The 21,910-nt window shown below is 41.5% G+C and overlaps 1 protein-coding gene across 1 annotated transcript in view; it reads left to right on the top strand.

Annotated features, from left to right (window-relative positions):
• The first annotated feature begins 922 nt into the window (after nt 1-922).
• LOC131233477 (uncharacterized) overlaps nt 923-21,910 on the top strand; it is a 217,412-nt gene continuing 196,424 nt past the window's right edge. The window contains exons 1-2 of the mRNA XM_058230191.1: nt 923-1,797; nt 2,159-2,320. Coding sequence (XP_058086174.1) covers nt 927-1,797; nt 2,159-2,320 — 1,033 coding nt within the window. The 5' untranslated portion in view covers nt 923-926. The remainder of the gene's footprint in view (nt 1,798-2,158; nt 2,321-21,910) is intronic.

The raw sequence follows: 21,910 nt of genomic DNA, 5'->3' as shown, positions 1-21,910 counted from the left end.
TTTGAGGTGTAGAAATAGACGATCAAGTTGAGAAATTCAACAACGGTCCACATTCAGAAAATTAAAGACCGATTTGAGGTGTAGAAATAGTCGATCAAGTTAAGAAATTCAACAACTGTCCGCCTTCAGATTATTATAGCCCAAAGATGGGAAGAGTAGAATTCCGGTAGCCAGGAGACTTTTGGTACATCAGCCATCGATGATGCATCAGTTCAATGGTCTGGATCCCTAATTATATTTTTGCCAAGACACCAAAAACGTACTGACTCGAGTTAAGTACTACCTGAAATGAAGCACAATTGTTTTATTCCTCTACGCTGGAATGTTTGAAAGAAGCGTGGCATGATTTGAACCATCCATTAATTGGACGATTTATTCCATTACTCGCACTAGCCCTGACTCACAGCCTACCTTAAAATTTCTTGTGAGTTATCATACAATGTTGTTCAGCTCACGTTTGCTATAAATGGGGCCCGTTATTCAGTGATCCAAATGATTACCATTAATATTGGATATTAAACTCTAGTTACGGACATTTGTTTGTTCAATCCAAACCATTGTACTAATTTTTAATTTTTATTTTTTTATTTTTCATTTCAGCTTCCCATTAAACGTCCAATAAGACGCAAATTAAGACATCAGTTCTGTGTAACTTTTGGTTTATGAACCATCTATAGTGAACCCCAGGACTTGAACAGTTTAGTTTCAGTTAAGTGGATGCGAAACAGACAAATTTCGCATGCATGAGTATCAACCATCAGACAGTAGGCCGGAGTATTAAACGAAAAAGGTGGTACAACCAAATGAGAAATACAGGTGCTTTCAAAAATTTGCATGATTTTGTTTTTTTCCCCCCCCCCCCCTTTACAAAAGAAAATCAAACCAATTGTAATATGGCATAAATTTGTTTTGTGGGACCCAACCAGATGGATTTTTGTAATGGACACACTTGGGCAGATTGTTGCTACGGAGCAGTTATTACCTTCCTTACCATAAGCAAACTTCGCATTCCAAACCCGCTCGCTCCTTCCCGTGTGGAATATCCCCAAGGTGGCCACAGGAACTTGCCGCCTTCAATCCAACTCGAAAGCATGGTGATCCCGAGAGATGACCAGCCAAACCAGGTAGATGATGACAAGAAGAACGTGTTCCGGTTCGCCATGAAGAGTAACTGGGAACAAGTATTGGACATATGCACAAAGAATCCGTCGATCCAACGGGAAAAGATCACCAGCTCAGAGGACACTCTATTGCATATAGCGGTCACGGATGATCAGATGGACTTCGTCAAAGAGCTTTTGAAAGAGGTGACTAGCGTGAAAATCCTAGCGATGCAGAATGAGATGGGAAACACTCCACTCCACTTAGCAGCAGCAATGGGGAAGGTGGGCATGTGCACATGCATGGTGGACAAATACCGGCAATTGATCAAGAACGGCCACGAGGAAGGGGAGACACCACACTATGATCAACAGGCCGTAGCCATCAGTCGAATCGGGATCCACAAGGAAGGGGAGACACCACACTATGATCAACAGGCCGTAGCCATCAGTCGAATCGGGATCCACAACAAGGAACTGGAGGCGCCTCACCATGATGAGCAGACCAAATCCATTAATCTACTTAACGTCCGTAATAATGAAGGGGAGACGCCACTCTTCGTGGCCGCTCTATATGGTAAAAAGGAAGCATTTCTCTACCTGTATTCTCAGTGTCCTCCTGAAATGGTCAGGGACTATTGGAGGAGGACTGATGGTAATAGCATTCTCCATGTGGCCATTTCTGGGGAATACTTCGGTAAGTGCTTACACGAACCCATAACTTGATTATTACAGGTTACTAACATTAAACTGTCAAAATAGTGCATGGGACCCAGTTTATATAGGTCATAAAGCGTAAATTGCTGCTTGGTGGACATCCAAAGAACGGACTCTATGCGAAAATAGCCACCAGTCCAAATTCAGGGATGAATGTTTGTTGAATTTGCGGTTGTCATCTGTCTACATTGGGTCCCACCACTGGAGGTTACGAGTAACTAGTGTTTGCAGCGTGTAAAATTACTGGAGGTTACGAGTAACTACTGTTTGCAGCATGTAAAATTTCAGAATGCATATAGACACGTATTTTACAGGTACTTATATTTTCTTCCTCTTGTAAGGTTTGGCCTTCGATATGCTGAAAAGGTGCGAAAATAAAAGACACGATCTTACTAACTCAGTGAACGAGAGAGGGCACTCGCCTCTCCATGTTCTAGCAAGTAATCCTTCGGCTTTCAAAAGTGGTAGTCACCTAGGCAGACTTGAGACAATAATCTACAATTGTGAGTCTCTCTCTCTCTCTCTCTCTCTCTCTCTCTCTCTCTCTCTCTCTCTCTGTTTGTCTGTCTGTCTCTGTCTCTGTGTGTGGGTGGGAGCGTGTGTGCATCTATGTGTTTGTGTTGCAGAAGTCCTGACGTAGGGAAGGACGCGAGCTCCAACACTGTCTTCCTCAAGGGGATAACTGTACCAAATCCACGAAACTTCTCTGTACTTCAAATAGATACTTCTCAAAGCCACGAGGAAAAGAATAAGGAAAATAGAAAATAAATTATATAAAATTCGAAAAGAATAAGGAAAATAGAAAATAAATTTTATAAATTGTTTGATTAATGAAATAAACGAATTTACACCCCTTTAAATAGGGATACCAAGCTATGGAAGAAGTTTCAGAATCAAATTATAAATAAGTTTATTTCTGTGACCATTGCTACGATATCATTGTTTACTGCATTAGCCTCATTCTTAGTATTTTTACGGTCCCTATAGACTCGGGCGAAATGTCTGGTCTTGCCGCAGACATAGCAAAGACCCTTAGGTTTGTTGTTTTTCTTCTTTTAGATTTTCTTGAATTTCCTTTGTTCTTTGTTAGGTTTTAGGGAATAATTTTTTCTCATAATTATTGTTATGGGATGATCTTTCTATTGCATTCACAATGGATGAGGATGCACTATTTCCATCATCCTTCTTGTCTCTGTTACGAGACTCTTCTTCAATACGAAAATGCTTTTAGATTTGTTTCATGGTGAATTCTTTAGATTTATGCAGTAAGTTCTTCTTGTAGCCTTTCCAGCTCGGAAGCAATTTAGTGATAATAGCTCTAACTTGAAAGGATTCAGGAATGTCCATTTTTAAAGTTTTTATCTTGTTTACAATTAATTGTAATTCACGGATTTGGGCCAGTAGTGGCTTATTGTCTATCATCGTGAAGTCGAAATATCTGACAGTTAAGAATTTCTGTGTACCTTCTTTTTCAGCATTGTACTTGTATTCTAGCGCGCTCCATATTTCTTTCACTGATGTGGTTCCCGTGTACAGATCCTACAACCAATTAGAGAGAGCGTTACGAATATAGCTACGACACAGCAGTTCATCTTCTTGTTGCTTGAATCTTGCAGCGATCTGTTCTAGTGTGTCAGCATCCGTCCCTTTAGGCAGAGGCATGAGATTCAGGTGTAGAATGTAGAAAATCTTCATAGCAGTCAGTAGGAATTTCAGCTTGACTTGCCACCTAGTGAAATTTGAATCATTGAACTAGTCCAATCTGATCAGATTATGGTTCATCAGTTTGACTGATGCAACACTTTCAGTATCCATAACCACGCTTTAAGATTGTTGTAGAAAGGTGTTAGAAATACTGAAAAATAAAATAAAATAAAATAAATTATTATTTTTCACTGGGCTAAATCAAGTAAAATTTACGCTATCCTTAAAGAGTGATTCGCCTCCTTATCAAATTGCAGTTGGGTTATAGGTGAATTACTTTTAGGATAAGATAAGTCTATTTGGATCCTGTGTTTAGCAATAGGGTCTACCTAGGAACAATTTCAACACGGCAGATCTTCTGGCAGAATCAAAATGGGAATGTGTTAACAATATTTTAAAATGGAGATGCAATCCTGAGGATCTGATGGATGAGGAGAGATGTGAGTTTGAGATGATGTAGTTTGGACTGGAACGGTCCAGTTTATATAGGCACCAGGGAATGGACCATTGCTAGGTGGCCATCAATGCTTCAGAATATTTGAAAAATGTTTTTGACCGTTGATCATTAATTTCAGTCTTTTCTAGTCATCGGATCGGAAGATCTGACCGTTGGATCTTCGTAGCTTGTTTGTTTTCGGACATTTGTGGCTTTCAAGGCAGCTAGCCATTTTAAAAAATGACTGACTATTTTAGATTAATAATTCGACTGTTCTCAATCGCCTATAAAGCGTTAGCCCATTTCAGACCCATCACACATAGGCTCATACTAGACCACTCGCATCGCGATCGCACCATCTCACGTAAGGTCGTGAGGGAGCGACCCCTCTGTGATATGTGTGAAGTGCCAAATGTGTTAACTATAGCCACTACAACCACACTCTGTCCATGCCCTTGCCCATGCCCAAGCGCATGCATGTGTCTGTTCTAGTGCTATGTAATGGAACACGCAACCCGAGCGTCACAATCTCTAAAGCTCCAAGTATGAATACTACACAAAGATCCTCATATAAACCATAATTTTCTTCTTTTCTTTTTCGATGTAGGACAAAAGCACACACCTCACTTTTCGATTCGAAATTTCCAAAAAGCATTTTAGCAGCAAAATCCCAAAATTTTGAAATATATATATATATATTTCAAAAAACCACTTATCTCAACAAATGTTACCTCTCAATGGCCCATCATTTGTTCCATGTGGCATGACCAATTAAATAGTTACTTTGTCCATCTTTGTAGAAGTTCTTTAGCCCCACAAATGTATGATGCAAACATATGATCCAACATGTCAAGTACTGTAAGATATGTGAGTGATGTAAGCCAAGGGTTTCCATTATGAAGATGTATTGGAATATTGCAAAATAGTTCATTTTTATTTTTGTTAACAAGCTCTTTGGAAAATCAACTTTTGTCTCTCTTTGCGGGAAAGCATGGTCCCACATGAGTCATTCGGTTTTTATACCATGCATTCGATTCCATGGCCCGCATTTAGCACGTCTACTATAATTAATAGTGTAATATGAACAGTCATTTCTATTGAGGTGGGATTGTAATATCACCAGGTCAAAAGTTGAGTGGTGCTTTTTTAAGTCCTTAATTTGTACAATGATGCTTAGGGTCATTTCGCAAGATTTTGGGTACTTAGGATTTTTAATCCAAAATTTTAAATCTAAGATGTCTTTGTCACTATACATTTTAGTGCATTTCAAATGTATCTAGAATTAGAAATCCTCATATCCTCGAAATTGGCTCATTCTTATTCTTATCCGAAGATCCATGGATTTTGAAAGGTGAATTACAAGATCGAGGGATTTGCAATCCTCTCTCATCGTCGAAATTCTCTCTTGCTCTCCATGAGGTGGCATTTTTGTATTGAACATCCATGTTGCTAAACACATATTTTGAGTTCTAAAATGTTGGGCATTGAAATCTCTTAATGGGCAAGAAGTAATTTCAGAAAGAATTAAACAAGCAATAAAAAATAAAAAATAACAAGCAAATACAGAGAATGTAAAGATTTTATGTGAAAAACCTTTGTGGGAAAAAACCACAGCACAACAATCAATCCACTATAATTAAAAAGTTACAAGAAATCGAACAACTTATAACAGAAACCATAACTTTCCTCTTCAAACCTTATAAAATTGATGATAGCCTCTAGAATGCATGTCTCTAGCATTATCCTAATAACATCTATGAATGTACGTATATACTATCATAAAAAATTAGGAAATAAAATCGACACTTACTGAAAAATTTATGCCCCTGTGTAATCAACCCAACTGGATCGTTGGTCGACCAAAAACTTCATAGTGTGCTTTGGTTGACCCAACTAGACATTTGATTAACCGAACACATCACAACGTGCAATGGGCAAGTGAAACATACCTCGATTGAACCGAGAAAGAAAGATGCACTAGATTAAAGGCACTTGATTAACATCTCTACCATGACTTTAGTCTTCCATCTCTACTACTTCAACTTGCTATCATCATCTCTAATCATTTTCAATAGTAATGTGATCATCGCTTCTTATGCACACTTCGTCTTCATTCCTTCTTTGTCAAGCCCAGAGAAGTCGAGCAAAACTTGATTTCTCTATAAGAACAACCTTAATTCGTAAGTATATCCTTTGGATTCTTAGTAGTGTGAATCTTCTTAAGAGTAACACTACTTTCATCTAGCATCTACTAGATAAAATGATGATGCACATCAATGTGTTTAGTTCGAAAATGATATATCGAGTTCTTCACCAAATTGATTACACTTTCATTATCACAATATATATGCACGACTTTCTGCTGAAGCTCCAACACATTCATAATCTCATTAAGCAAAACAATTTTTTTGAATGCTTTTGTCACTGTTTTATATTCAGTTTTAGTTTTGGAAAGTGCAACTACAGACTAAAGCTTTGATATCCAATTGATAGTTCCTCCCACTAACACAAACGAGTAACCGAAAGTTGACATTTTATTATTTACATTCCATGCACAATCCGCATTTACATAGCTTACAAGTTTTTTCTCAGAATTTTCAAATGTCAAAATGTAATCCGTCATACATCGTATATATCGAAGTAGCCATTTCATTGTCTCCCAATATTGTTTGTCGATGTTTGACATATATCCGCTCACAATACTCATTACATACGAAATATCCAGTCGAGAATAGACTATGGCATACATAAGACTGTTAATCACGCTCGAGTAGGACACACAAGACATACACTACTTTTCATCCATCTCATGTAAGCCATTGCTTCAAAGAAAGCTAAAAGTGAGCAACGTGGGGAGTGCTAACCTGTTTAGCCTTTTTCAGTCTAAACCTGATCAAGATCTTCTCAAGATACTCCTCATAAGACAACCATAACTTGGTCCTTTTTCTTATCTCTGTGTATATGAATGCCAAAAATCTTCTTTATAACCTTAGATCTTTCATCTTAAATGTTTTGGATAATTGAGCTTCCAATATGTTGATTTCAGATATGCTTGTGTAAGGCTCATACCCTAGTATTCTCATCTATGCATTGAAAATTGATTATCCAATCAAGTACTCACCACTAGATGAAGATATCTAACCGTTCACGTAAATTTTGGACCACTTGAACATAGTAAACCAACTACCATGTGATCATATCTGCTTGTATGTACATCATATTAATATTTGAATTTGTTCATCTTATTCGTCACCTATAAATATGTTTTAACCATTATTAATATTAGAACAACAATCTAAGTAACATTTACACACCAACAATCACTCAAACCTAACAATATACTTGGATCACCTAAAAACCCGCTCAGTGCTTCTCCATTTGCAAAATTAACTGTAAAGTAATTTGCTTACATGATCAGGTCTCTAACCATCCAATTACTTAAAATTTTGTCCATGATTTGATCATCTATCGTACCAAATGGGCCGCTTAAATGTCAAAATAAACCAATCATTATGAAGCGCATGGGGTACAACCGAAAACCACCAGTCATTTCGCATAAGGGAAGTGCACATGTAGTACTTTGGATTACAGTTACACCTATACCTTTAAAAAATATACTCTTATCCGTTATAGACACCTTAGGGTTAGATAAACCCTAACCAAAATATTTTCACAAATGAAATAAGGGCCAGATTGAGTTGGATTGAGCTAGAATGTATAACAGAAAATAATCCCTAATTTCTACTAATTATCTCGTGCTTTGGCTCGCCCGAAGGAAATTTCTCCTCTCCAAGCTAAGGTTCAGATTGGTAGGGCATCAACAAATCCAATCTTTTACCCCTAACGTGTCACCCCGATATGTCTATTTAAAGGCGCATTTGCAATCGGATTCAGAGGCTGAGAGAAAAGAAAAGAAAGGCAGAGGGTTATCGGGGAGGTTGGGCTTGACGATCAGAGCCGTCTAGCCGTTCTACAGTCGGTGAGTATTTCCCATTCATGTGGTGGCCCACTCACGAGAGTCGGCCTGCTTTTCCTTGTCTATGCAATACCAGGGGATCCATAAATGGGTCACGTTGTGGAAACATACCCTGCACGTTGTAGATGATGGAAATACACATGGAATGGACCACAGGTGTTCCAGAATGATAAACGATGGGCCAGATTGATGAACGGGTGGGCCAACCCCTTTTTACACGAACACCGTTGTGCTACATCCGTTTTTACGCCGAAACGGCTGGGCCCTAGTCGTTTTCGGGATTTTTCCCAGCCGCACGTTCGTGGGGGTCCACTCGTGGGGTCCATTTTGATGTATCTTTTATATCTGCACCGTTCATTAATTTTTTCAGCTCGAGTTAAGCCATGGGCCCAAATTTGAGGAAGATTCAGGTTCAGGTGGGTCAGAAATTACGAGTATAATGATGCATTCCATTGAAACCTTCCTAAGTCCACTGTGATGTGTATATACCATCTAACATGTTACTTCTGGAGTTTTTTGGGCCAGCATAAGCTGACCAACTTAAGGGAGGGATTGGATCATCCAAGACCAGCCCCGCCTAACTCGAACAAGACTGTCTAGAGGACCCTACTGACCAGTGGCGTGAGGGTGGAAGCCCTATTTAGACGGGGACAGGGGACCCCCTCGTGGGACCTACTTTGATGTATGTGTTTAATCCACACGTTAATCTATTTCACCAGGGTTATTATAAGGCAGCGGCCCAAGAATGGGAAGGATCCAAATTTCAGATAGGTCGCAGTAAAGAAATCAATGGGGCAATAACGTCCATTGTTGAAACTTTTCTAAGGACAGCCGTTGATGTTTATTTACCATCTAACCTTTTCGTAAGTCACACAGACCTGGATGAGGGGCCACATTTTATTTATTTTTTGGTATGGAAATTATATTTCATATACGGGAAAAACTGTACAGCCAGCTACACATTCGGGCTGGACCTCCACAACAAAAGGGGGAGGGGCCAGCCTACTCTAAAGAGGACAAAACAAGAAAGGAAAAAGAAATTTAGCATCTCCTAACCAACCGAACCTAGGCCCGTCCGGTCCAAAACCAATTCCCATCGGGAAAGCAGCAGCAAATATGAGGAAACGGTGAAGATCCTATCAGTTTGTGTGGCGCTGCACATACGAGCCAGACCGTCTGCCACTTTGTTCGCCCCTTTCGCAGAATGTGCTTCATCACAGCGTTGACGCTGGCCCAGATCATTTTTAACCTATTTTTCCAGTAATGTGAGATCCATGGAGCCCGACTATCTGTTGAAAGTAGGGCCAGTACCACCTGGGAATCGCTTTCTACTTGGACCCTATTAAAGCCTCTCTCAACAGAGTTGAAGCCCATCGATTACTGCTTTCGTCTAAGCTAGGATATTGGATCCTGGTCCATAACCTTTGGAGAAGGTGAAAATAAACTTGCCTCTGTCATCTCTACAAACACCCCCTTTGCCCCATGGGCCTGAATTGCCCCTGGATGACCCATCCATGTTAAGCTTAACCCAACCCTCCTTGGGCCTTGTCACTTTGACGATGAGTAGGGGCAAATTGTGGCCACGGTTAGGGGAGAGGCCTAAGTCTCTGACTATCTCAAGGCTGCACCGATTCGAGCTAGGGGGGAGGTGAAAAATGTCCGTTATTCGAACCAGCCATCCGCGAACGTTTTGGATATTATCCGATCGTACTTGATATGAGATTCTTCAAAATGTCCGGCATTCCTAGCCCTCCATATCTCCCAGATAATGAAAGCCGGTACTAAACCTTTGGGGATCCCATAGCAAGACTTTGTATTGGCCTCTGACCACCACTGAGCCACCCTCCCAGTGGCTGTTTAACCTTCTAAGAATGAAACAAAGAGGAAAAGGGAGAAATGGCGCTACAAATTTCTGGCCAGCCACCATTCCGTGAAAAGGTGGTCCAAGGATTCCTCTTGATGGCAAGCTTCTGGATCGCAGTAGACGCAACTAGAGGCCAAGATTGCACCTTTCCTCTTGACGTTGATATCAACCTAGACAGCATTGTTCAACAGCTTCCACGTAAACATTGAGACCTTGGAGGACAGCATAGCGTGCTAGGTCCATTTGGCCCACGCACAAGTTGGACCCGAGCGACGAATCGACCTCCTTACTGATTTGAGGGAGAATTTCCCGGTCTGATCCCTAATCCAGACTACGAAATCGTCCCCTAGGGAAGTGGAGATCCCCTCAGCTAGAGTGTGATGGATAATACATGGAGGGAGGGAGGGAGGAATGGGAACATTTGGGAGGATGCCTGCATGGCCTATCGCGTTCTTCACCCTCAGATTGATTTGGTCTGGAGGAACTTGACCCGAGACCCAGCCGATTAGGGCCCCCAATCCAGTCCAGTTGGTGGACCAAAAATTACAGTTACCTTTCCCCCAGCAAATGGCGGAGTTGTCCTCAACCATCTAGAATAGATTTCTTGCTTTCTTCCATATTGGGGAATCATACGCTTGATGTCTAGGATTGTACGGGTTATGGTCATCGATCCCATACTTGGAACGCATGAATCCGTTCCAGAGGCTGGATTTGAAATCAAACCGAATCATCCAGGCTCTTTTCAATCTCATGGCTTCTACAGTGTCTCTCAGAGGCTTTATTCCCAACCCGCCCTCTACCTTGGGGGTTGTAATTCTTTTCCAGCTAATCCAATGCAAGTTTCTGTTTCCGGCAGACTAAACCCAGAGGAAGTCAGCAAAGCCATTCTCTAAAGAAGAAAGAGTCACTTTTGGCACCTCTATTGCTGTTAGCGTATGAATCAAAATGTTGCTCAGGACGTGTTGAATGAGAGTAGCTCGCCCCGCTTGATTGAGGAAGCGACCTTTCCATTCGGAGATACGACACATAAACTTGTCGACCATTGGCTAGAAGGAGGAGGCCCTGTGTTCCCTTTCATCAAGGGAACCCCAAGGTAATTGAATGGGGTAGACGTTCTCAAGATCCCAGACAATTTCTCCACTGATCTGATACGACCTTCTGACATCTTAGAGGGTAGAAGTAAGTTTCTTTTTCCTTTGTTGATTTTTAGTCCTGAAACCACTAGGAATTTGTGGAGGAAGTTAAGCATGGCCGAGAGGGATTTCCTCCTTCCATTGGTGAAAATTGTGGTGTCGTCCGTAAATAGAAGATGGGAGATGGAGATTCTTCCCCTGAAGGTTCTAAATAGCATGCATCGGTTGCTTTCAATGAGGGTTAGAAGACCCCTACTGAGAGCCTCCATAACAAGGATGATCAGACTCGAGGATAGAGGGTCTCCTTCGCAACGGCCCCTTTTCACTTGGAAGAAGCCACAGACATTTCTGTTGAATAGAACAAAAAACCATGTTCCTGACCAACATTTTTCGGCTAACGTGACCCACTACTGACTAAAGCCAAATCAGAGAAGCACCGCCTTCAAAAAGTCTCAGTTCACCCTATCATATGCTTTCTTAAGATTGATTTTCATGATAATTTTACTGCCACACACCTTCTTATCGATATCCCAAAGGAGCTCTTAGGCCGGGGCGATGCTGTCTGCAATTGACCTCCCTTGGATGAAGGCCATCTGTTCCTTGGAGATCAGCTTAGGCAGAATGGAGTTGAGCCTAGCCGCAATTACTTTAGAGAGCACTTTGTATACGCAGTTACAAAGACTATTAGGGTGAAAATCAGAGAAAGTATTAGGGGAAGAGTTTTTCAGGATAAGACAAAGAAGGGTGGCTATGAAAGCCCAAGGAATCGTACCTCCCTAGAAGATGTGCTTCGCGGCATAGAGAAGGTTGGGCTCATGATTTCCTAATAGCTCGTGAAGAAAGCACCTGAGAAGCCATCCGAGATAGGTGCACCATCGACTGGTAAATCAACAACTGACAGCTTGATTTCCTTTAACGTAGGTTCAGCTAGGAGCGTTGCATTATCTTCTTAAGATACTGATATAGGAATTAGAAGAAGGAAGTCTCCGAACTGATCTGAGTCTTCTGCTGAGTATAGATCTGCAATGAAACATTCGGCTTCTTCTTTCATCTTAGACTGGTCGTCAGTTTTCATTCCATCTTATAGTTCAATTTCTCTGATGTGAGCCTTTTTGATACGTTCATTCGTAGTAGCGTGGAAGAACTTTGTGTTCCTGTCCCCATCCTGTAGCCAATTATTTCGAGATTTTTGCTTCCAGAATATTTCTTCCAGATGTTCCAGTTGCACCATATCTTCTTTCATCTTTTTGAGGTTTTTCAGATTATTCCTAACCTCGTCTTCCATTTGAATGATGGAAACTTCCGAGTTCTTGATTTGGTTGAAGACGTTGGCATAGACCTCTTTGTTCCAACTTTTAAGGGCTGCTTTGGTGCTCTTCAACTTGTTGTGGAGAGAGATCATTAGGTTCACGAAATGGTCTGATTTCTAGGCATTGGACACTACCTGGAAGAATTCCTCGTGATGGGTCCACATTCTCTCAAAGTGGAAGGGTCAGGGAAATGTCGGAGGGGATGGAGGAAAGGATAAGATGAGCGAGGAGTTATCTGAGTTCACCCAAGGTAGGTGTTGGACCTGGAATCACGGAAACTGCTACAGCCAGTCCAAAGAACAGAAGGCCCTATTCGGTCTGGCCCATTTTCTATTCGTTTCTACTCTGTTGTTACACCAAGTAAAGATGATCCCAGAAAAACCTGCATCTAGTAAGCTCATATAATTGGTGGCTTCAACAAAATCTTTGGTGCTTTAATTCACCAGGATGTTCCCCCCAATTCTCTAGGACTGGTATGTGATCACATTGAAGTCCCCACGATCTATCCAAGGGGCTGTCACAGAGTTTGCCTGAGCCTTTAAGTCATACCACAACTCTCTTCTTCTCAGATAGTAACATTTGGCATAGACTATGGAGACTAAGAGAGTATTCACTAGATTTTGGGAGTTGGCTCTAAAGGTGATAAACTGGTCTAAAGAAGCAATGGGATCCATCGAGAGAGAAGAGTAGAAGATCCAGATTTTTCCTCCTTTCTCTAAGTTTGAGACCGACTTGTGGAATCCTAGTTTGAGCCCAGTTCTATTCTCTTATAATCGGGGAGCATCGGTTCTAGGATTGCCACAATTCCCGGGCTTAACTTGCTGATGAGCCTCTTAATAGACCAGATAGTGAGGGAATTCCCCACCCCATAGGCATTCCACAGGAGGTAATTATCCATCTGAGTAACTACCTGAATTCACGACCCTATATTTTCATCCTCTCGTTCTTCCTTTCCAGATCTGAGGGAGGTTGCTGACCTGTTTATCTGGGTAGCTGGAGCTCACACCATATTTCTTTGCACATTGGTTTGAATTAAGCACCTCTCCTTCCTGGTCACTGGCCATAATCTGATCTTACAGCTGACTTCCTCTAGTCGGCGAGCTAGAAGCTAGGTCTGGGTCAGGGGGCTGATTGTAATATGGGGTGGGCCAGTGTTCCCCTACTTGCATTGGAGGATCTTCTTGAAAGTACGGAGAAAGGTCGACGTGGAGCTGGACTACTTCATTGGGGATAGATGTTTCTCCCTCACAGGGTTTCCATGTCTCTCTAGGGAGTGTGAGGGGATGCAAACTTGGGGCTAGGAGGAGAGAGAAAGCTTCAATTCTTAGCCTGACACCCTTAGATAGGGATGAAAATCTCTTCCTATCGAGGGAAGAAGGAATCTCTCTATGAGGAGTTTTGATGTTGTCTCTGCTTGATTGGGATTCCTTCATAGGGTTGGTGAATTGAATATGGAATTCGTTAACTTATTCTGAGTCAAGAAATTGATCATTTATCTCTATGATTAGAGTAGGTCCACTTTACTTGCACTTGGGCTAAAATGTCAGATGAGATTGGCTCCAGGTTGCTATGCTAAGCATGGTAGAGATGAGACGAGGGCCGCTTGTCTCTTGGAGATTACAAAGGAAGCTTGTTCATATTTTGATTGTACTTGTAAAGCAAAACTGTCTCTTGGTCGATGATCAGAATTGCCTGCTTGATTAGGAGTCTTAGTGGAATTATCATGAGCAACTCTTATACCAATTTCTGGATTACCTTATGAAGAGGATCTCCCTGAAGTGTTTTGTTCGACATTTTCTTGAACAGATCTAAGGTCACCTATTTCTTGACCTTGTGTCTGGTAAAATGTGTTTTCCACCCATTGTCTCATAGTGGGACCCCCTTTGATGACTGTCCGATGGGACTGTGAGGACCTAAGGAAGTACATGAAGCTCCAATGTGGGTACCTCAATGCAGGCGAATATAGGGTAGGTTTGACCACCCACGATGAGGTTTAAGACTTTAAACAAATCTCTTACCAGTCTTAACTTAATTTTCAATCTGGCGAATACCTGGAAGATGCCATATCTTAAGGCAGTATCGATCTCCACAACTGAGCCGAAGTGCTGGTAGAGATCAATGATTGCCGATTCAATCTAAGAATGCGCTAGGATTCCATACAACCTGATCCAGGTACCTCCGTAACCCATGACTGAGCTCGGGTGCCATGCCTCCACCATGGTCAGCCCCATGGCCGGTATAAGGGCCTAGTCAGAGTAGAAGTCTAGAAGCTTTATTGTGGATTTGAATACTATCAGGAAGCTGTTGGCCGACAGCCTGACAATTTCAATAGTCGATGCAATGAATCTTGATCTTCTTAGATTTGAATTAGCTAGAGGATGGGAGTGTGTGCTCTTATAGAATAGCCTACCAGTGCCATTTCTAGGGATCTTCGTTTCATATCTACTGTCACCTCATCAGCTCTAACAGAGAAAGATTCTAGTTTAGTTGATTTGGGCGTGGTTGCGTGAGGGGAGCTTCTAACTATTTGGGAGAAGGTGACTTTGGGTTGAGGGTTAGCGACAAAAGAAAGGTCTTGCTGATTGTTCCCTTTATCCCCATTGCTCCTGAAGGATAGGGATTTTGGCTTTGCTGGTTGGACCGAAACAATTTTTCCATCAACGCGTTTGCCATTCATCACCCCTCTTGCTTCCCTAGCTTCATCCTTATACTGAAATCGAACAAAAGCATAACCTCTTGGTTTGATAGTGTCCGGGAAGGAAGGAATGAACACATCATTAACTTTCCCATATTTACCGAAGATATCTCTAATCTCCTGGGCCAAGCAGTTGAACGGTAAGTTTCCCACGAAGAGGATATGCTCTGGAAATTGTTGCCCTAAACTCTTACCTCCCAGGGGGAGAAGGCCAATCTCTGATCCAATAGGAATACTTCCAGATATCTTGTCTTTAGTCCCTATGGAGGGGAGGATCTTCTGGGATCTACTGCCTCTCCATCTATTCTTGGATTTTGTATAGCCTCCCATGCGGAATGTTGCTCTCCCGTTTCTCTACCTGGCTGGTATGATGAACACAGAGATTGGGGTTTTCGACCAGGGTCTCTAGGGTGAAGAAGCATTTCCTCTAACCCTCTTGAAACTACCTTGATATCAACGTGGTCCAGAACTTCAGATGGGGCCTGCCACCTAATATTCAACTCCTACAATTGAAAACAACAAGGGCCACCATGACGCGTATGTTATGCATCCATGCTATACATCTGTTTTACCAGCCTAGGAACATGGTTTATCAATGAGACATATTCAGATCTGAGGCAGACCATACCCAAGGAAATATAATGGTCATTTATACTCACCATTGAAACTTTCCTAATGCGTACCCACATTAATATTTCTTTTCCAGCCTACCAAGGGTTGTGGGGCCTATTGCGGAGTCCCCATTTGATGTATTGGTTCTATCCATGCTGTCCATTCATGGGAAAGCTCATTTGAGCAAGTAGGGCCCATTTTTGGGGTGGGCTCCATAAGGGAATAGTGGTGATTGAGTACCTACCATTGAATACTTTTAAAGGCCCATTGTAATGTTTGTTTGCCACCAAGCTTGTTAGGAGCTTGCTATGGACCCCACTATGTTTATATGTGTATTCAGCCGTTCTAAGTGGGTCTTGCCTCTTGTGATTGCTACGATGGTTGTGATTATAATTGCTATAGCATTTTCTTTACATTAATATGGCACTCTCTTTATATTGGACCATTTTATGTCAATTATCACATGTTTTGTGAACATACATTGTATATACAAATGAGAATATGCATATAGGTGCCATGATTGGTAACATGATAGTATGCGGCATACCAAGTCTATCATATGCTCATACGTATCATATGTATGTTTAACTATGGATGCGAAGGTTTCATGACGTACACCACGGGATTGTGGTGGGTACTCGGGTTATGGGTATAACCTTGCCTATGTGCGGCAGAGTTATATCAATCACCCTACAATTTAGGGCTTTTGAAGGAATCCGTATGAGATGGAGTCGCCTTGCATATATGCATGGCTTACATGACATGGTTGTATCACTCGGATTATGGATTCTTACATTCATCCACTTGTTTGCTACCTAGCTTGTTAGGAAGCTCATTGGATAAATTTTTTTAGCTCTCTGCCTGGATCCACATTCTACTAAAGAACCTTCTAGAATGCTAGGCTCTTTCATAATCCAATGGCATGGAAAAAGATTTCGTTGCGAACTATTGTGTCTATGGGTTCCCTTTAAAGGATGGAATGACGGTGACAAAGAGTAAGTTAGATCGCAACCATCTCATCCTTGTCGAGATTGTTGAATTTGATTAAACTTATAGATGCCTTGACACTGTTTCATGAATTCTATAAGCATTGCTTGTTAAACTCCTCGATCATTTTCTCTTAAAGTTGATCTTTTTACTTTACCACTTTTTCTTCTGTGGATGGGTAGGCGGGAGGCTGTTCTCTTTCCGGTATTCTGATGCTGTCAGTACGAATTTCATAGTACTTTTTAACCACTCTTCCCAGACGGATTCAACACCTCTTCTGGGTAGTATTTTGATTTCACCAATGATAATAGCCTTATTAATAGGACTTGGCAATCTAGAGATACGATCGGAAAAATATATCTCCGGTGACACTGGTGTCTTGAAAAGAGACGGATGGCGCTAGTCTTCATTTTTTTAGAAGGACGTTCTGCAGATGAAGGAGATCAAGTAGGGTTAGAAGTCCCACTAGGATGATAAGTTTAACTCATCGATTGATGAGATGGAGTTAGGGATCCTTCAGGTAGAGGTGTACACGAGTTGAACCGAGTCAAGCTTGGCGCAACTTGACTCGGTTCGATCACTTGCCGACCCCAGCTCAAACTCAGCTCGGCTCGGTCATCGAGCCCGACTAGCCAGCTCGGCTTGGTTTGGTCAATAGCTCGGGCTAGTTCGAGCCGAGCTCAGCTCTGTGAAATTTTCACAAACACATGAACTACATCTAAAATTCTCACTGTTTGTAAAACTACGGCAGCAGTTTTTACAGGTATTTCATCAAACACCTCGCATGCAACATGAAAATCAAGAAAATGGGGTATTTGTTTCACATACATACCTTCCTTGCCACCAGCTAACACTTAATTGGGTCATTTCATCAAATAGTTGGTGAGCAACATCAATATCAAAGTAACCGAGTCACCGAACCGATTCGATCGGAGTCCGATTTAAGCTGGGTTTGATCCGAGCCGAGTCAAGCTTGGCCAAGCTCGAACTTGGTTCAAAATTTTTTCGAGCTAAAAAAATCACCTTGACTCGACTCAAACTCAATTTCGAATCGAGCTTTTTCAAGTTGAATCGAGCGAGCTAACCAAGCTAAATCTGCTCGTGTATAGCCCTACCTTCAGGGGTAGATGGAGTTAGTTTTGACTTAGTCATTTTATGAATGGACATAGTTTAGTGTAACGCCCCGAAATTTAGGGGTTGAGCAAGGCTCAACTCCCGAGTTCCAACGCATCACTTATGCAACATAGATAATGATAATTAAATGTTGTCCATATTAGTGCATTAAACATGAGTGGGATTAATCTAAAATAACAAATCATACTCCAGGTGTGATTAAATTAAGTAAGTGGAAGACTTAAGTACTTGAATTATAACATGAAAGTGTTTCACCATCTGGAGTATGAATCTGTTCCAGGCTGAATGTATACAAGTGTTTGTTCTAAAATTTACAAAATATCAAAGTGTAACTATTCAACTAGTCCATGTAACCCTGTAATTCCGTCGAATCAGAACAAGGTCTATAGAGACCCACTTGATAGCTGAATATAGGAGAATTCCTCCTCATCCATGAAGTTCGGCTCCGTCATGTAAGCCGCATCACAACCTGCATCTAAATCAGAGTCTGGTTAGTGTTTTAAAACACCATCCCAGAGTGGGAGTGAGTGATCAACTCAATGGTACTATAAGGCAAAGGTTAACATGTTATTAATTCAGTCAAGCATAATGATAAAGTAATACAACAACCATATCCTGAATACTTTTGTTAATGAAGGAGTGATATGCGTAATGATGCATGCCCTCGCCTACACTCCCTCAGCGACATCATCTCATGATCACATATGGCAAACTCCCTAAACGTGTGCTTCCTTACTAAAGCACATGAAATGGGGTGCATGGTCGTGTTAGCTAAGTAATTTATTAGGCTTATTCATACAGCAGATTTGGGAAGCTAAGGTACCTCCCTTTTTATCACTTACCTAAACGATGATCCATCTAGGGTCGTCAATTCTTGTTAATCACATACGATAGGCAAGTTATAGGGCATCACCCCTGATGAAAAGCAGTGGATAGGTAAGTTCACGAGTTTACACTCGAGGTCACTACAGAGAGGCTCATCACCTCAGCGTAGGCCTAAACTTATACTCGAGGTCACTACGGGAGGCTCGTCACCTGAACGTATGCCAATAGCTCGAATATGGTGTCTCATACACCACCACATTCAACTCACGAGTTTGGGTTGCTCACTGGTCAATACGGGGAGGCTCGTCACCCCAGCATAGGCCGACAACTCGACCACGGTGTCCCATACACTACCATGTCTGACTCATGAGTTTTAGCGGATCTTACTACCATTGTTAGGCAGGCTTTACATTGGTAAGTGGTACCTTAGATTCAAGCAGTAGTGTTCATACATGATAAACACACAATAGGCCAATTGGGTTATTTGACAAATGCGATTGGTATGAGCACACATTGAATTGATCGACATGGAGCACGTAAGCACTCCACATGGCCTAACCACTATCGACAATTAGCATATAACTCGGATTCATCAAACGTGTCTAATGTGGCGAAGCGACTTCGACCACTAAATTGGGAATCGTTGCCGATTACCTGGACTACGTAGTAGTCCCAAACAAACTGAAATGCAGCATGTGGATACATGTGATATTCATAATAGCATTTAGCAGACGATTTAAATATGAACCTCATTCGAGCCTTTTGTCGAACACATCGAACAGATTGTCATACATATGCATTTCAACCATAAATCACGTAGTAGTAAATTACATTACATAAAAGAAACTATAATTGTGGACAAGGTAGTTGAGAATCCTATCTCAACACCCTTGTTGGAAGCAATTTATCAAACACTTTCTCATTCAGACATTTTATCAAACACTTAGACTACATAATACTATATACACACCAGGTTAGTTATAACATGTATTTTGGTAAATCCTTTCATAAAGGAGTTGTCATACACACAACACACATGTATTCTAGATTATTAGTCATGGTAAGCATAAATCATGATTTCACTTTCATGCAAGCATTTCAACAAACACATAGAATGGATGATATATTCACATAGTTCACACACATGTGAAATTTACTGAATACATCGTAACTAAGCTCATGTGGCAGTAATTAAGTCAGACATAAATCATTGCTAACATTGAAAGCCTTGAAAACCATAACCTAAACGTTTATAGTCCACACCTTTCGTTGGTACGCTCGTTTCGAACTCGGTTCGAAGACTATATCCCCATCTACAGCACAACGACAACCTAAATCACGAGATAGGTTAGTTGTTGCGTCGTTTCCTCTATTTGAATTCCTAAAATGAAATTAGGGTTATGATTTCTTACCCAAATCAGAGTTGGAACGATCTGTGTAGCTAGATGTAGAGGCGATCTAGTACGTATAGTAGTACGAGAGAAACACCACCTCGGTCTCCCGAACTCTCACTCTTCTCCCCACACTTTTCTCCTCTTTTCTCTCTTCTCTCTCATAGGGCTAGAGAAATTCGTATGGAATGAGAGAGGGGTGGTTTAAGGGCATTATATAGGCCCAGAACTGATGTCAATGGCCCCAGGGCCATAATATACTTAGTTATAGCTAAAGGGTATCTGTTTCGGGCAAACGGAGCTCATCTGGAGGTCCATTACCTGTCAATGTTACAGCGCAAGTTCTCTTACCATGGATCTAGGGTAGGTATGATTTTGATCCGATCGAATTTGTGGATCGACCGTGGAGGACCTATTTCATTTTAACGGTCATCGTCACTCGATCAGGGCCACAAGTATACCGATATGTGTAAGAAAATTTCTCTGTTCAAAGGGTATAGTTTGGTCAGAATCTGACGATCTGAAGTCTTCAATTTCGCCCGTAAGCGAATGGTCCAATTCACTTAAGTTTGAGTTCATTTTCTAAAGATATTCGCGTTTCTCACACACTTTGCTTAGGGCTCAAGTTGTGCGTTTCTGGATACTATTTGGGCTCGATTCCCACGAAGCTTGTCAAGCCCAGTATGACGGTTATAACCTTATAATTTTGCGTTAATCAGACTTTCGATGCACGGTCCAAGTTCGATACAAAGTTTCAATGTGCTCCCGAGAGTAACTGGGTTTTGAGATTGCTCCTAGGTCTTTAGGTAATATTGAGTTAGCGTTTCTAATGGTTTTGGGTCTTGCAGTTCGTATAGATTGTGATTCAAGATAATTCACCTATTAATTTATTTTATTACTTAATAATTTTTTTCTAATTTCTAAAGTATTCGCTCATTAAAGATTTTTGCCTGAGGTGGTACTTGGGTCGTTGTATGGATTTTTCTGAGACGTTACAATTTACTCTTCTTAAAGAAAAATTTCATCCTTGAAATTAGTACCTTTGCGCACTCCTCGAGAATCTGGGGGTAGTTCTTACGGACTTTGACTTCCGTTTCCTAGGTAGCCTCTTCCTCTGTGTGGTGCGTCCATAATACCTTCACAAGCGGGATAACTTTGCTGCGTAGCACCTGTTCCTTCCTATCAAGAATACGTGTTGGTCGAAGTACGTATGTAGCATCTTCACTCAGCTGCACCTGCTCCCACTTAATAATGTGAGTAGGATCAGGAACATATTTCTTCAGCATCGATATATGAAATATATTGTGCACACCTGCGAGTGGTGTGGACAAGGCAAGATGGTATGCTACCATACCTACTCGATCAAGAATCTGGAATGGGCCTATGAATCTCGACGTAAGCTTCCCTTTCTTACCAAAACAAAGAACTCCCTTCATTGGGAAAACCTTCAGGAATACATGGTCCCCAACCTCGAATTTCAACTGCCACCATCGTGTATCGGCGTAACTCTTCTGTCTGCTCTGTGCCGCGAGAAGTGGACACCTGATAATGTTAATCTTCTCTAAGGTTACCTATACTAAATCTAGGCCAATCAGGCTTCTCTCGCCAACTCCTGTCTAATAATAAGTTGCTCGACATGGGCACCCATACAGTGCCTCGTAGGGAGCCATGCCAATGCTCGCTTAAAAGCTATTGTTATAAGCGAACTCTGCATAGGGAAGATAGTCATCCCAACTATCTTTAAAATCGCGCACACATACCCGCAACATTTCTTCTAACACCTGATTTTCCCGTTCCGTCTGCTCATCAGTCTATGGGTGGAATGCGGTACTGAACTTCAGTTTTACCCCTATTGCTTCCTAGATTCGAGTCCGAAAGATAGATGTGAATCTCGTGTATCGATGTGACACAATCTCCATAGGCACTCCATGTAGACATACATCTCTCTGATGTACAGCTTGGCCAAATCATTTGCTGAGTTTGAAACTCTAATAGGGATAAAATGAGCCGATTTTGTCAATCGGTC

Source organism: Magnolia sinica, chromosome 18 (assembly GCF_029962835.1).
Source record: "Magnolia sinica isolate HGM2019 chromosome 18, MsV1, whole genome shotgun sequence".
NCBI classification, from domain to species: Eukaryota; Viridiplantae; Streptophyta; class Magnoliopsida; order Magnoliales; family Magnoliaceae; genus Magnolia; species Magnolia sinica.
The sequence above is the reverse complement of the archived record's forward strand: the minus strand, read 5'-3'. Positions and strand labels throughout refer to the sequence as shown.